Here is a 16,585-nt window from a genome sequence, read left to right on the forward strand (position 1 = left end):
AAGAATGATTAAATGGAATAGGGAAGTAGTAATTGTTCTCATTACTTGCAACAGCCATTAAAAGTAATTACAATTTGGCAAAGGTGGTTTTCAGATATAAAGAGTCGGTGTCTCAGATGCTCATTGGGAGTGAAACTTAACAAAAATGAAACACCTGTTCATACATCAGTGCTGCTGCAATTTAGCAGCATGCAGCATTCCTGAAGCTGTTAAATACATGCATTACGCCAACAAAAATTTGGCCACATGTTTACTTAAGGCCTGAATAAATATGGCCGATCTCTGACAAAAATCTGATTAAAGTCTTACCTGGGGTTAATAAGACTGACAGCAAGAAGTGTCATTTATAAGAAATCTACGCAGGACAAGTAGTGTAAGGTAAATAGCTTTCATTGATGTGAAATGGAATTTTGAAAGAAAAATCCTGTGCTCTGACTGGAAGAATGTATTGATTTATTCCCATCATCTCTGGTCTAGCGAGTGGAGCTGCTCCCATGCATAGCTGGGACACAAAGGGCGAAGTCAGTGATTTTAGCTAATGCAGGATTTCAGGGGACGCTGTTCTCATGGTGTGTAACCCACTAAGGCCAAATATGTAATCTGACTTAGCCTGGCCAGTTCCAAGCATCTGATGGAGAGTAGCGAAAATATGTGTAGGAGTTTGGCAGTTTAAGTCCTTTAGCTGTATTTTTTTTTCTTTTCTGGCTAAACTTTCAGAAAACATAAAGAGTTGTGTTTGTATTTCATCTGGCTGTGAAAAGTAGAGGCTGAATTCTAAGTTATGCTGAGACTCGCTCGAGCCTTTTAAGAAATTCAGAATACTCGTGATAAACGCATGCAAGGGCTGTAGGATGAAGCAGAGGATTGCTGCCTCTGTGGTACTCTCCTGGGTGCTTGCATGTGGCAAACCACGCTTATGGTGCAAGCGGTTTCTGACAGAAATGCAGTGGTCTCTCCTCCTTCCCAAGCAATGCTTGCATGGGCACAGGGAACTGCAGTCTGGCTGGCAGTAGTTGCTTGCATGCTTCTTAAGCCTCCCTTCCCAAGGAGCACTGTAGTTTTTAGAACCCCAAATTTATTTATTTATCGTTCCATGAGCTGGAAAAAGTAGGCTATTTCTCTAATCCAATTTAGGGAATGAACCAAAAGCCAAAAAACCTTCCCCTACTTCTAAACCCAAATAATCTGTGCATAAGCTGCTTCGTGTTCAATGTTTATACAAAATGGTTTTCTCAGAATGAGAATGAAATGTGTAATCAAGCCCAATCCCCATGCTCCTAAGATATAGAAGGAGCAACAGAAAAGCACCAGTTTATCACAATTTAGGCACAATTTTAGAATTGGCTCCTGCTGCAAAGTGGGCCAAAACTGAACCTCCCAGATATGTGAATCCCCTAAAACACCCCAAATCCGTGCTTCTAATCAGTATAGCTGCATGATTGTATCTGCACAGTTGACCAGTACATAAAAAAAAGCATTCTATAAACAAACAAGTCCATAAGCAGTAAGTTATAATATTTTTTTATTCATGTTAGAATTTCTATCAGTGTTTGAACATTAATATTTAGAGAGTTTGTAAAATTTCCATTCAAAGTTTAAAATGAGAACCACACTAGATCACAAATGGTAACTAAAACACAGTTCAGAATTGTATGAATATTCACACTCTCTTTCTCTCTTAACACTGTTAAACACTTTCTTTTCTGCCAGGGGGTTTACAAGGAAAAGTGTGCACCGTAATCACATCTCAGCAGTGTTCCAAAACATAATGGTATCATCATTACATATAACTCTTTAAAAATATACTTCTGTCAAAAGACTTGATGACTACTATGTACACTACAAAAATAAATTTTCATATAAATAAATTATATGGCATAATTTTATCTTTGTAACTGAAATGACACAAACCCACTCCTACCAAAACAGGCAGGCAATGAGACCCAGTTTGAATATTTTTTTCCTTTTAACTCCTTAACGCTAAAAGCTACAATGAGTCCTTAATGTAAATGTTATATACTCTTTCCTATTTAACATTAGTAAGCACTCTATACAAATAAAAATCCATTAAAAAGTAAAAACATAGCTGTAATAGTGTTTCCAATAGAAATAAAATCCCTGCATTTTGTTTGTTATAAACTGGCATGACAAATACTGTAAGAAAACATTCTTATGATACAAAAATATAAATATCACCCATGATTAAAAAAAAGTTTAAGACAAAGCCAAAACAGAACAAATGTTGCCAGCCACTGAGTTCAACCTTGGCCAATGTGACTACTGGAGGAGGCGGCGCACACCGTGCACGAAGCAGCAGACAGCTCACCCTGCGCACAAACGCACGGGGGTGGGAGATGCTGAGGCTCTCGCCGCCACCTCGGAGGAAGAGGAGGGAGGGAGGAAGGCGAGGTGAGGTGGCCTGCTGCGGCCATGCCGGCGGCAGCGTCAGTGGGAGGGAGCCCTGCTGACCTCTGACACAGGAGCGCGCACACTTGGCAGTTGAAGGTAGCTTCCAATTAGTATCATACAGTTTTGTTGCAGAGTTTTCATGATCTGAGGTCACTATGCTGCTAGTGCTAAACTGGGGCCCCTCGTCTTTTTGCCATTAAGAGTTTTCATGCTAAGACAGTGAACTGGACCAGTAGGCAGTTGCGACATTAACCCTTAGTGTACGTTGAAACAGTAGCTTATGTATCGCGGGAACAATACCAGGCTCTCACCTGCTCTTCGAGCGTTCACATTGGAGATCTGTAAACAAGTGCCTCATATCAAAGTGTTTTCAAGTGAGCAAAAAAAAGGCATGGAAATTTGTGCATTCTAGTTATCCCCATTTGCTGCGCTAGGAAGGTCTGTGGGCAAAGATAGACTCCCTGAAGCCACTGGAGAAATACCCTTTCCCATCAAAGAACCGGCCACTGCCCTTCAGGCATCGTACTTGAAGAAAAGCCTCACCAGTGCTGTATTTAGATACTGAATATTGGTTATGTTTACTTGGCTCCGAACACACATTTGCACTTCTACCTGCTCTAAAAAACAACTTGTAGAAGGGCAGAAAAAAATAATGGAGAAAGCGGAGGACAGAGATAATGAAAACTTTTCTTCTAGTATTTTAATCTAAGGTTCTCCATACTTAGGGTTTGTTTCTAACCAGAACACATATTGTTGTGTTTTGTTTTTTTTTTCAGACCCTTCACCTGCAGCAATCCATCTTTAGTTAAAAAATAATAATACAAAAAGCTAAATTAGTTTTGCAAAGAGATCCCCATTTAGCTGTTTTAATTAAAAGTGCCAATGCAGCATGGGAAAATACAAACAACAGAGAAAAGAACACCCCAGGTCTTGTGTGTCATTAATTACAGTCCTGGACCCAATAGAAAGCCATTTATACTTAATAAGTGAAAACAGAAGTTTTATATATATATATATATTTATCCTTCCATTTGATTTTTATCACTTACTATTAACTTCTTTCCTGCCATGAAAATAAGGTGACAGAAGATTCTGCTTTGAATGCTGTAAGGACAAAGCTGAGCTGTGGCTCACCATCAGACAACTCGATTATTCAGCTTCTAATGCCACTCATAGTTATTAACAGCATCAAAATACGGCATATGCTCATTGAATTTCTGTAACCACCAGCACCTCTCAATATCCAGCACCTTTGGAAGTGACAAAATAATATCGTTTTTGCACTTACCTGGCACCTTTTAAAAAAGTATCAAAGCACTTCACGAACAGTAATTAAGCCTCACAACTCTCTTGGAGGTAGGTAAGTATAATTATACCCATTTTACAGAATGAGAAACTGAGGCACAGGGCAGTTAAGTGACTTGACCAAAGTCACATGAACCAAGTCATTAATAGTGTGGGAAACAGAACCACAACACCAACACCCTGACTCCCTGTCTTCTCTTCTATTTTATCTTGGGCCTTTGTTGATGGCAGTCTATGGTACATGTTGGTAAACAACGCAGTTTTCAGTACTGCCTGCTAAGAGGGAAAAGCAGACTCACATCAGCATTAGTGGGTTTATAAGCCCACTAAAGGTTACCATACAGTATAAGAGGAACTACAGTACATCAGGAACACACATACACAGGCATGCATAATTCCAGATGCACACATGGATACACACAGCAAAACAAAACCTGCACATAGCTAAATCTATTTAAGCCTCCAAGATTAACGTGCTTTTCTTCATATCTGCTTATTTTAAAGAATTATCACGCATAGCGTGTTTGAAAGTTAACAGTAACATTTCATACTACCACAGGGTTGTGATATGCAAACTTAAAATATTTTAAACAGACATGTACCTTTACAAAAAAATCCTATTACATAAGCAATATTTGCATAGAATTATACAAGTAAATTATACAATATTTAAGCAGCAGCAACTTATGCTGAAATTTAGAACTAGATTAAGCTTAGTTGTGGCACAGAGATCAATGTACAATAAGTACAGAGCACAAACAAAAATGTCCCCACTCTATTGTCTGAAGGCAAATGACTCCAGATTATACTACTTTACATTGATTTTTTGTATATTACATATGTGTACATCTTTTAAATACTTAAAGAAATATTTAACAAAATAATACAATAGGTTACAGTAACAGTGAACTGTTGTCCTGATGCAGCATGTCCTTTTCCATAACTTCAAGCAGTTCTTCTCTTCAAGCAGTTCTGGAAATACAGTTTTCCATCTTTGGCCTCTTCTTTGCTTCAGTTATCACCCTTTAAAAATAAAGAGGGGGAAAAAAACAACAAACCAACAAATAAACATTCATTACAGTTGAAGAAAAACAAGCAAATCAAGCTAATCTAAAACTCATTTCATGATTCTTATGGTTACAGTTAGCAGTCAGGAAACGTGGGTTCTTCTTTCATTTTAGTCATGAACTTCCTGGTAAAAAGATACTGACACCAATTAAATAAAATGTAGATGCTTTCATTTCAGAGTGTACAGCTTTAGATACCTGCCACAAATTTAGTCAAAACCAATGGATGCTTCAGGGAGTAATAAACTGTATTGGATACTGGGCACAGTTAAGACTCTTGCATTAGCTTGCAGTTAAACCTGGAAAAGCCAAGCCCAAGTATTTCCTCATTCAATAGTATTACTTGCAGTATTTCTAGACTGTGAGGCTAAAGGCATTCAGGGCTATTCGAACTTTGAGATGCTTGGAGAGAAATTTTGTAAATCAGAAAGCAATTTTATCATGAGCCATCAAAAATTTTCCATTAAAACTCTCTACTTATGTGTGTGCACACAGAATACTTCTACAGCCGAAATAAAATGGCTTGCTCTGATCACACTAGTGTCTGTCCCTGAAAGCTCTGAAAAGAAAAGTGAGACAAAAAGAATCCACAGCTAACAATTTAACACTTCCTCTTCTCCCCAGTAGAGGAAGATTGAGTTAAAATACCGAGACATAGTTTTGAAGCCACAACTGAGTTTTTAAGTAGAAAAAGTTTTCTACTTAAAAAGTAGAAAGAGTTTTTCGGTAAAAAACTCAATTACTTTCTCCTCTTTGAAGCAGCACTCCCTGTGAGATTAGCGTAACGTTTTCAAGAAAAAAAACAGCATTTTTCTTCCTTAAACATCTGCTAAAACATCTCGTCTGTTCTAAACAGCACTATTTCCTGCAACTTTCTCTTGCTAGCTTTAGGGGGACAATGATATAAGTCTCAAGTAACACAAACTCCTGGGTGAATAAGGGGAATACTGTTTCATGGGAACACATTAAATGCCCTTGAAGGTCAGCTGTGAGCTACACAGATCTGTGACAGCCACTGCAGCTACCCTGGCAAGAGGGAGAGCTTGGCCAGGGGACGCTTCCAGGCTGTGAACGGGCAGGGCAGGTCCCTGAGCAGAGTGAAGGGGACACCCCACAGCTCAGCAGTGCACTAGCCAAGGTCAGGCCTTTCTGCCTCCCTCGTTCAGCCCATCTCCCATCTCTCTTAAAGTAGATAGCAGTTTTACACTCTCCCAGACAATGTCATTCAGTATTATGTTTTTAAAAGGCAGAAGATTCAGTAATCAAAAGACAGGATCTGTCAAGAGTAAACGTAATCACACAGCTCTGAACATAACACAACGTATCTGCTTCATTTTCCTCATCTGGTAAACCGGGACTGTACTATATACTTACCCACTTTGCAAGGTGCTTGGAAATAACTCATGTCTGGACACCCTATAACTTCTTAGTACTGTAAAGTGCTATCTGATCCAGCGTAAAATGTACTATCTTCACAGTCAGCAGATTTACGATGAACAGGAATCAAGAAGTACACCTACCTGAAGGTAAGGTACTTCAGAGAAATTTTATCTTTCCCCTTTCTTCTGCACACCATTGCCCAACACAGGCAAAGCTCACAGCTACAACAGACAGACCCACCTTTACACTGAGCTTTTGCCAGCTGTCCTTTCCTCACATTCAACATCTTGAAGCTCTATAACTTCTACTTTAGAATTTCTTCTTTCACACCGCACATTAAAAGGCACATGGGGGTCCTCGAACATCCCATGGTCAGCTTCATGGTACCCCTCGTAGGATGGAAAGCTTCCTCCCCGAGAGCTGTGGCCGTGCACAGCAGGGTGGACAGCGACAGTCACTGAAGCTGAGGCAGTCACAGTAGTGATAGGCTGGCAGTACGCTGGTCCCGAGGTGCCCATGGCACCGAACGCTGGGCTTCTCATGTTATGAGAACGAGCCCGGTGGCCCAAGCGATCCCTATTGCTGGGTCCTGAATGCCCTTCAGTAGAAATTTCAAAAGCGTCCCTGCGAGGACGGTAAGGAGGTGGTCGCAGCCCTTCCCTCACTTCCCGTTTGGGTTGTCTGCCCTGACGCCACGCCTGCTGTGTGCCGGCCTCTGGATTCGATTGTAATCTGGGACTTGACTGGTGCCTCGTCTCTGGCTGAACCACCTGGAAGATAAATGCACAGTCAGGCCTCTGAAAAAGCAAGGAAAACAAATGCCATGCTCTCTTACATCTTACGCTAGGAAGACTTATAAGACTGCTGTCCTGGCTCTACAAAGGTCATGTTCTGCAGCCTTGTAACTGTTGATTTTTCCAAACAGTTTTTGTCTGAAGTTATTAAAAACTGGAAAGTATAACACCACAAAAACACAGGACTACAGCTGAAAATATTATTATAGGCTTCCTACATACTGGTCCATGTTTTCAAAAGGATGGATAAGAAGCACTTCATCTTAACTGATTCAGCAAACAGAATTGCAGGCATTTGGAAAAGGCTCTGTTCCGTGCAGGGTACACACACAGGATGTTAGCAGGGCAGTTTGTATAGACTGTAGGAATCTGTTTTCTGATTTCTGTAAAAAGCGTGAAGCACAGCAGCCACATCAGTCAATAAACCGTGACCAACTTCAAATGTGGCTCTGCTTGTACCTATTTCTAGGCCTCTGCTGAACAAAAACAGATCCACATTGCAGCTCAGCATGCAGCATCAGCAGGGGTAGGAGACAAGAGCTTTTTCACTTTCCTTTGAAATTGCAGTTATGCCAACCCAGTAGCAAGATGCAACAGGCCTGAGATTTGGTACAACCCTAAAACTGCTTTTTGCTAGGCTGTATTAGTTTTTCTTTCCAAAGTTTGCTGTCAGAGAGAGGTATATGAGATGGTGATCCACGAGGAGCTGCACGGAAGAGGTTTGGATCTCTTTATCTCTCCCGACTCTAAGAGGTCATCTAGAACAGTCATCGAACAGACTGAGAGCTCTCTCTTGTGATTGGTGCCAATATGATGTAACAACAATTACACATCCCAGAGACCTCAGCTCTGGTACCATCACCTTATACCCAACGTGATTCTAAAGTGAGGATAAGAAAAGCCTTCACTCCCTGTTTGTAAGTACTCTAAGTTTTGGCACAAAGTCACGAAGCATTATCAGCCAGAAACATGAAAAAATCTTCCACAAAAAAAAAAATACATTTAAATAAAAATCCCCAGACACTCTTCTTGCCCATCCAGCAGCCAATATTTGAGATACTTACAGTGGATCTCGCAAAGACAGGATTCTCAGTGGCTTCCACTACTACTTGATGGACCGGTGCCCCGGGACCTTGGGTAGCCTCATAATGATGGAGCTCTTCACTGATGCCTGACACCGTGGTTTGAGAGCTGTACTCTGAGTCAGAGGAATCTGATCCATTATTTGTGTGCCCAGGTGGCAGAGCAAACCTCACGATGCTGGGGGGTGGCTCAGGAGATGGTGTGGGTAATCTGTTTTGTCCATTGGCTGGTGAAACCTGGTGATGACAATGCTAATTATAATTACAAGCATTCACAAACATATGACTAGCATTACCCTTTTAATTGTGATTGCTTGATACAAACGTTCTTCTGACAAATACACCTTTCAATGCTGTGAGAACCCTAGCACCAGTTTTCTGATGAACATTCGTACTAATCTGAAAAACATGCATGAAAGTGAGACACGATCTCCACCTGCAGATACGTATATGAACAGGATGACTGAGGTTCTTCTAGGTACTGTTGTTTCAGCAAGTGCATGTATGTGTACATGCACGTGCTCTTGCACTTATAAATACAGAAGTCACCTGTGGGCTTCCCTCCCCCTGCAGCATACACTAACAGTGGCTTTATAAATCGCCTCAAACATGTGTGTATAGTATGGTTCAGTGACTATTTGCAAAAAGAGACAGGTACACACTTAATAGAATGTAGTGGTAATAACATGTACATACATATTGTTTGAATAAGGGACAGGCTATGCATACTATTGTGAAGGTAAGAGATGTCACACTTGTCAAAAATGTTTTACTAATTCAAAAAAAAAGACATCTCACATTACTAATGCTACATACATACCTTGTGTTCTACTTTTATACACACACATATACAGCCAAATGAAGCGTGGCATACTTATTCTACTAATGCATAATAAAGATTACCCTATGTAACCCAGTAATTGTGTTAACGAGACTGTAGGTAATGAACAATCAAATACAAATTTGATAGCTATGAATCCTTTTTTTTGCTGGACTTGGGCTTCATACTGTAAAGTCATCGACATTTAAGTGAAGCCTTCCATCCATCAAGAACCTTGCTCGAGCCAAGAGCATTCTGCAGGGAGGGGCAATTGGACGGGGGGACCTTTTGGCAGACTTCTGGTCATGGTTATAAAGGTGTGGTCTATGGACCACCACTGGTGTATGTTGGCCCACACAGGCCTTCCTGGTGGTCTGCTCAGTTAAATATTTTGAGGAAAGCGACAAGAGGCAGTGAGGTTGGATAGGAGAAGGTATGTGTACAAAAGGAAATGTCCTTTGTGAAATATTGAGGAAAAGCCTAATTTTACAGACTAGTTTGTATATCACGTTATGCTTTTAGAAGTGTACTTAAACCTACATTTGTATCTAGCTTGCTGACAACCATCTAAAACAATACTTATTAAAAAACATACTTTAAAAATATAAGAATATTAAATAAATAAGAAATAGCAAATTTAATACAGATTTAAAATAAAACTAGAGCAAGAAACTTGTACATTTAAAAATCCAAGAAAATTTTAAAAATAAAGAGTTTCTAGAAAAGGGGAGTAGTCCTGGGAGGCGGGGTTGCAAAGAAAATGTTATTATTTCTTCTGTTTTCTGTGAGTTTTACTGACCTCAGGGTACGGTCCAAAGAATGAAAGAAGAACAGGAAGCAGCACCAATCCATTGAGAACTCCCAGAATGGTTAAGATTGCCAAAACAGCAAAGAAATACCTGAAGTGAGGTTTCAGGGATTGGGGGGAAAAGAAAGGAGCCACAAATATTGTTAGTAATAAGGGATTACAAACTACTCTTAAATATATTAAAATAATACATTTATAAAATTAAGCCTCAAGTATTACTAATATTGTACTAAATAATTGTATCACTTTCTATATAGAGATATAGAGTTTTTTACCTTTTGTATTAGAGAAGCTACATTCCACAACCAAAAGTGTTAGTTCATAAAGGAAAGAAAAAAAAATTACATTTGTTAATTTCCCAGAATCTGGAAGCATGCAATGTTATTTATGAATGTGTTACACAAACACAAAAATATGGAATGTGCAGTGAATAGCTGAATGGACTGAAAGCACAAATACAATGAAAAGGGGCCCCCATTAGTGAAAACCCAGCAGAAGCAAACAAATGAAGTGAAGGGTGTAGAATTTAAACAATTTAGCCTAGAAGGAAAAGAAGCCCTCTTCTCGCAGCAGCTAATCCACTGTGAAATGCTTCTGCATCTTACAGCAGAATCTCTAATTAAATCTCTAGTGTATCAGGTAAGGCTTTCCCTTGCTGTTCATTAATCACAACTTTCCGCCTAGAATTCTGTGAGTTCCAGTTTTACCAAATAGCTCAAATTGCAACCTTTTTACAACACAGGAACCCGCTTTCTGCAAAGAAAATGCTGCCCATTCTATAGCGAGCTTCAGCATTGTACTGAGTAAGAGCACTCCACAATGGCAGAGCTGCATTGCAGGCTAATCTTTTGTTGAACAATTTAGCATCTCTGAATACTCTTGTTTTGCGTCAGCCAATTCAAACATAAAGGCTGAAGTACTATGGAAGAAGAGGAAAGTGCACAAGTGGTTGTCCTTTCCCACCATTGAGGGCTAAGGTCTGGGATCCTTCATGAATACCAAGGTAAACCTGTCAGTAAAAGGAAAGCCTTGCTAGTTGGTATTCGGCACAGCTGGGGCTCAGACTAAACTTAAGGCTGCGTTGTAACTAATGATTTCAAGGACTCGGTCTTGGTAAATTCCTGGAGGAGAAGGGGTAGGAGAAGAACTGAGGGCAAGTTTGCTACTAATGGGTCTGCTGATTACATTGTCTAGCTGGCAACAAACTTTACTGCCTCTGTCTTTCCACATTTGATCAAATATATCAGACTCCTGTAAAACTACAAATATCCTACTATTATAAACATTTTGGAATTTCTGATCTGCATTAGCAAAAATCAGCAAACCAATCTACTCTACTAACATAAACCACCAGAACTTTATACTGGGACAGAAATCAACAACAGGCATTAAAAACATTTGCATCTCATCCATCTAACACTAGGATAAACAGCAGGATTTTAGCTCTGACCACTTGGTGTATACAATGTCTGTTAATTTACTTAATCTTCCACATTGTTGGACTAATCTATCCCCTTCCGGAAGTTTGGGATCTTCTTCACCCACTATAACAATACTTGGGCTCTGATAGTTTATTTTACTGTATTTTTTTTAAACAGGGCAAACTAAAGTCAGATTGTGCTAGAAAATGAGAAACTGATGGCCCAAAAAAGTAAAATAATGTAAGTTGAAAAGTTGAAAGGCACATTTTATATACTAAGAGAATATCCAATCCAAATTTGGCATGAAGGGCTGCTACAATCATCCATTTGCAATGACACAAAAATATTCTTGCCAAAATCTGGTCTGTTAAGTAGGAAAGTAAAACACCAAATGTACCCCTGTAAATTTAGGTTAAATCTGTAAGTAACCTGTATGTCAAACACCTCCATCTCTTACAAGATCAGCTCCTAAAAGAATAATTCTAACTTATTTGTTCAACGCCAATAAAATAAAAAATTATGACCTCAAAAAATGCCCATTATACTTCAGGAGATGCGGTATCTCTATAACAATAATCCCCATGCAGGTTTCATGAGGTCCAACTACAAACCTCCTGCCACCTTGCTTTCTTCAGATCTCTTATAAAAAAAAATCTTAATGAGGTTTAGCAGCCATTCTCTCAGTTCTTGCTTCTGATGTTTTGTTGCTGTTGTCAAGTGGATGTCAGCAAAGTCTGGTCATCTATCCAGCTTATGTCTACCTAAGTAGTTAAGTCATCTTTAAGACAACTTGTATTTGGCCCGGTTCTACCTCAGTTCTGTTTTAGGTCTTAAAATATTTTTTTTCATGCCGTAGTTTGCCACAAAGAACCTGTGTTACTTCTAAGATTAGCCATTTTGCAGAGTTCCACAGGTTGTTTGGAATAGAATAGGATCTGTTTCACTGCACTTCTCAAATTCCCCTCAAAAGAAAAACTTGCTCTCCTCTCATACTCGACGAATTCACATTCTTAATTAAATCCACAAGAAACAGTCTGCCTGTAGTTCTAAACAGAAGGGCCTTCAGGCTTTGCTTTGCAAAATTTTAATATGAAGTTCTGTGTTCATACTTATGGTTCCCTAGCTCCCAACCAGAGCTTTCTTTCTCTCCGCTTTCGGCACTGCTGTAAGCCTCGTATAACGACAGATGGAGAAGGCCCAGAGAGCGACGCTTGCAGCACAGTTGCAGCACGTTTGTAGGTTCATGTGTCCTTTCAACACAAATTTTTGTGCATACAAGAAGTCTGGAGGATCTAAAGGTTAAAGGTCAAACCCAGCTAATACCAGACAATACTCGCTATTTTGAACTGATTCAAATCCAGAATTAGCCAACTTTGCTAAAGAGGGCCATTTTTGTTTCCTTCCACGCTGGGAGTCAGATTTTCCTGGAAGAGATTTTAATACCAGCAATGGAAACACTACTATGTCTTGCATGCAACAAGGAGTTAATAAAACAGAAGGAAAGCAGGACCATGATGTAAGCATGCTCGACACACCATGCATAGTAATAAAATGACAGACACACTGAAATGACTAAATATTAAAAGCATACTTATTTTTATTTTTAAAATAAAGTCAAGACACACGCAAATGCTTTACCTGACAATAAAATCAAACTCTGATCCTGCAAGCATTAACACTCCAAGCAGAGTGGACACAGCTCCATCCAGCACTGGTGCAAACATGTGTTCCAGGGCAAGGACAGCCCTATGGTTCTTGTCTCCTATGGCAGTTAAGAATGCCTGTAAAACAATGAAATTCATTTCATTACACAGATACATACAACCTGTCAAACAGTCTCTCTCATAGCATGCACAGTTTTTTTGCCAGTTAATTACTTCAGTCTACAGTTTATGAAAATATCTCTGTAGCTGGCTAACCTTCAAGACAAGGTCTGAATCTGCAGTCATAGCACATAGCTGCTGCTGAAGTCACACGACCAGAGTAAGCACTGATTAAAGAATCAGAGCCCTAGCAATAATTTTTGGAAACAAAGCCTGCTTGCACCAGTAGACTTTTCATGTTGCCAGCTTTGCTTATTTCCACCTGGAAAGAATTAATTTCATGGTGAGAGCACTTCAGGTGTAAAAATTATAGAGCTACTCTTCAAACTCTCAAGGGGGCATGGCTTCCACTACTATCATGGGAAGTTTGCTGTAAAAACAGCCAACACTGACTGAGGTTTTCCTACACCAAGTTAGGACCAGTAGCCTTTGTTCAGATACGCCTACCCATGGTAACATTTATCAGTGAATCAGATCTTTCTGTCATATGCAAAGAAGTGTCCATTGGTACAGTGCATTTCTTCTTCACAGGTCTGAGGATCCAGACATCATAGGAAGGAAGTGCCCAACAGATTGAGAGTTGCCAGCATATTCAATGGGATTGGCATAACATAACACTAGACTATGTGCTGTTTTGACACTTCTATTTCACTCAAAAATAATGTTTCTTGCAACATTTACTACTTCAAAGCTAGCAACCTTATACATAGAATTGCCTTAGGAATAATAGGGAACAGAGTAGTGCATAAGCAACAATATAACTCATAAAACGTCCATCTTTCTCCTTAAGTCTCCTTAGTGAACAAGCTGCATCAAGAACACTCAAATGGTGTTTCTTATGAATTGGTCTTCTCATTGTATAGTGTAGCAGTTTAAGAAAACAGCAATCTGTTTGATATTCTCCCTGTGATTTATAAGGTCTCTCTCCTAGGTGAAATCTCTTGCATCTACTAACATATGTGCTCAAGAAGCTACCTTCCTCATGGTCCTGGTATTTAAGTATCTCTTCTCTGGCAGCTTATTTTCACTTACCTAACAAAATTTGTCTGAAATCAATCGACATATTAAAAAGTTACTTGGTGGGACAAACAGACCAAAAACATGTGGAGTGAGGTTCCCAACCCTCATTTCTGTAGGAAGCCCAAACATGTAATATTAATCTTTACAATTGGACTAACGATGGTATATGGAAAACTAATGTGTCCAGGACATTTTACATTCCCATATACACAAATGGATAAAGAATCCCCCTCAGGGTAAAGGCAGCTGTCAATGAGATGACTCTTGTGAATGGCAGCTATGGGAGCTGTGGGATTTGATCCACAAACATATTAAAACATTATCTAAACTACATATGTGTATGTGTGATTTTAAAGGATGCATAATACAAGAGTCTACTATTGACTCAGAATTTATTTGCAGGAATGAAAAAAATATGAAAAAAATGAAGTGACAATTCACAGGTGACAGCAGAGAACTGAGCCACAAGTAGACTGTTAATTACTCTTCAACAAGTTCAATCCAAGGTCTGTACCAACAGTGCCTTTTCTTTAATGCAAGACTGGTGTATATTCATTAAGTCCTATGAATATACTGCTTACCATCATCTGAGGTCTACTAAGCATTTATGTCAAAGACTGTGTTGGAAAGATTTTGACACCAGACTCAATGTGAAAAAACACAATTTTAAATTCACTTGGCACTCTAGCTTCAGCCACAGGTGATTTTTACTTACATATAAACAGTACTATAAATTAAATTGGTTTATTTCCATTTAGAAACAAACAAGTGTTTTGTACTTCTGTATTCCAATTTTCCTGTTTTAAAATGTCACTTCTATGAAACTGTGATTTCTTTCTTCCTCTTGTGCAGCTGGTTTCTAAAACTTCCCAATGTATCAAGTGCTGGCAAACATGTTTACCTCCAAAAGTCTAACTATCCATAGCGTAAGGGGAAAAAAAGCATCACCACTTCAGGGATCCGGTTGCTTCTATTTAACCTCCTTCCCCCACAACTTTTCTTAAAATTATTTTTATCATCCTGCCACTACTTGTGCCCCAATTTTGTATACACATCTCCAGTGTGCTAAGATCCCCTTCAGTTCTCATCTCCTTTTGCTGAGTGTGCAAAGTGTTGGAAAGTTCAGCACTGACACTATCAAGTGTGAACACAGAAAAATAGCCCTTTAATCTCTTCTTTATCATTAAATAAAGCAAGATGAGTTTTACAGATCTTGATCACCCAAAACTGCCCCCTTGCAAGAGCTCTGTCATTTTGCCTCATTTGTGTACATCAGGTTGACTAAGCTGGGTGAATAGGTGCACTCTAGATTTGGACACTTAACTTTGCAAATGTTGAAAATGTCTATATAAAATGCATTTCTTTTTTCCTCTGCTCCTCCTCATCACATTGGAAAACTATTTTTCAACGTATTTCATATTTGTGCCCAACTGTTCATGGGTTCTGAAAAGAAGGTGCAGATTTTTCAAGTGGAATATGAACCTGAATCCATTCAAATTTTAGTGGCTTGGAGACATTAAATGACAATCTGATTTTGAAAATCTCCTTTCAAAGGCTGCTATTCCACAAGATACAGAATGTACACACAAGAATAGTTTCTCAGCACTGAGGCAACAACAGCCACACTGCAGACAATGACCAGGAAAGTCTTATAGCGACTATAAGGATTTGTGATCTGAACATAGCCATGACGTTATTTTAAAATACTTTGAAAATGCTTCCTAGTTGTACATACCAAAGCAACATGAACAGTGAATTCCACACCAATCCCAACAGAAGCAATCAGGATAACCACAGGCACTGCACTCAGTTTTATTCCTATTAGACCCATCATGCCGAACAGCTCCACAGTCATCAGAGCCAGCACCACCACCTAGATGATTTCAAAGAGCTGTTAGTAACTTCCCATACTCTAGACAAATGAAGAGAAAGATATATCAGAACAACATGGTGACTATAAAAGCAGTCTTCTATTGCCAAAGACAAACTAGTTTTCCTTGTTTCATTGTGCTCAATGGCAATGACTTGCTAAAGAGCTGGTTTAAATTATACTCCTAAGAATCAGTTACCAGAGCGAGCATCAATTTTCTGTTGGCTACAATATTATAGGTGATCTGAAAAATAATTTATTCTTCTTAATGATGGTTACCCACCAAAACCTACATTCTCTTTTTCACCTGATTCTCTGACTATCTTTCCAGAAAAAGTAACTTTCAACTACCTTTACTGGAATTCTTTTTGTAGAACTGTGTATGTAAGTGAGGATGACTCTTGAGGAGGTTTAAAGCCCACAAGAAAGTGAATGCCATAATCAGCTGATGAGTATCATGTTACAGAGGGGCTTTGAGCTTTTAAGATACTTGGAGGGATTGACATGAACAAAGTGAACAGTTATATCTAAGGGAAAGCTTTATTTTTCTTTCATCTACCTTGTAAAAAAAATGAGGAAAAGGGAGGGGAGGAAATCTGTAGAATCAACTTTAAAGTTTCTAAAACCAAGCAAGAAAAAAAGATTGACATACTTATACAAGCAGTGGTAGACTCTGAAAATAAACCCCTTTTCTAAAGGAAAAAAAGTATGCACTACAATAAATGATTTTATAAGTTAATGAATCAAGAATAATAACATAAATTGCTTGATTAAGTGCTATGAAAA

General features: G+C 39.0%; 1 protein-coding gene across 1 annotated transcript in view; it reads right to left on the reverse strand.

Annotated features, from left to right (window-relative positions):
• Positions 1–709: 709 nt before the first annotated feature.
• Positions 710–16,585, reverse strand: part of PTCH1 (patched 1) — a 67,498-nt gene continuing 51,622 nt past the window's right edge. Inside the window, exons 19-24 of the mRNA XM_035565313.2 lie at positions 15,665–15,802; positions 12,725–12,867; positions 9,657–9,756; positions 8,020–8,274; positions 6,402–6,931; positions 710–4,737 (exon numbers count right to left, since the gene is read on the reverse strand). Coding sequence (XP_035421206.1) covers positions 6,404–6,931; positions 8,020–8,274; positions 9,657–9,756; positions 12,725–12,867; positions 15,665–15,802 — 1,164 coding nt within the window. The 3' untranslated portion in view covers positions 710–4,737; positions 6,402–6,403. The remainder of the gene's footprint in view (positions 4,738–6,401; positions 6,932–8,019; positions 8,275–9,656; positions 9,757–12,724; positions 12,868–15,664; positions 15,803–16,585) is intronic.

The sequence above is a fragment of the Cygnus atratus genome, chromosome Z (assembly GCF_013377495.2).
Source record: "Cygnus atratus isolate AKBS03 ecotype Queensland, Australia chromosome Z, CAtr_DNAZoo_HiC_assembly, whole genome shotgun sequence".
In the NCBI taxonomy this organism is placed as follows: domain Eukaryota; kingdom Metazoa; phylum Chordata; class Aves; order Anseriformes; family Anatidae; genus Cygnus; species Cygnus atratus.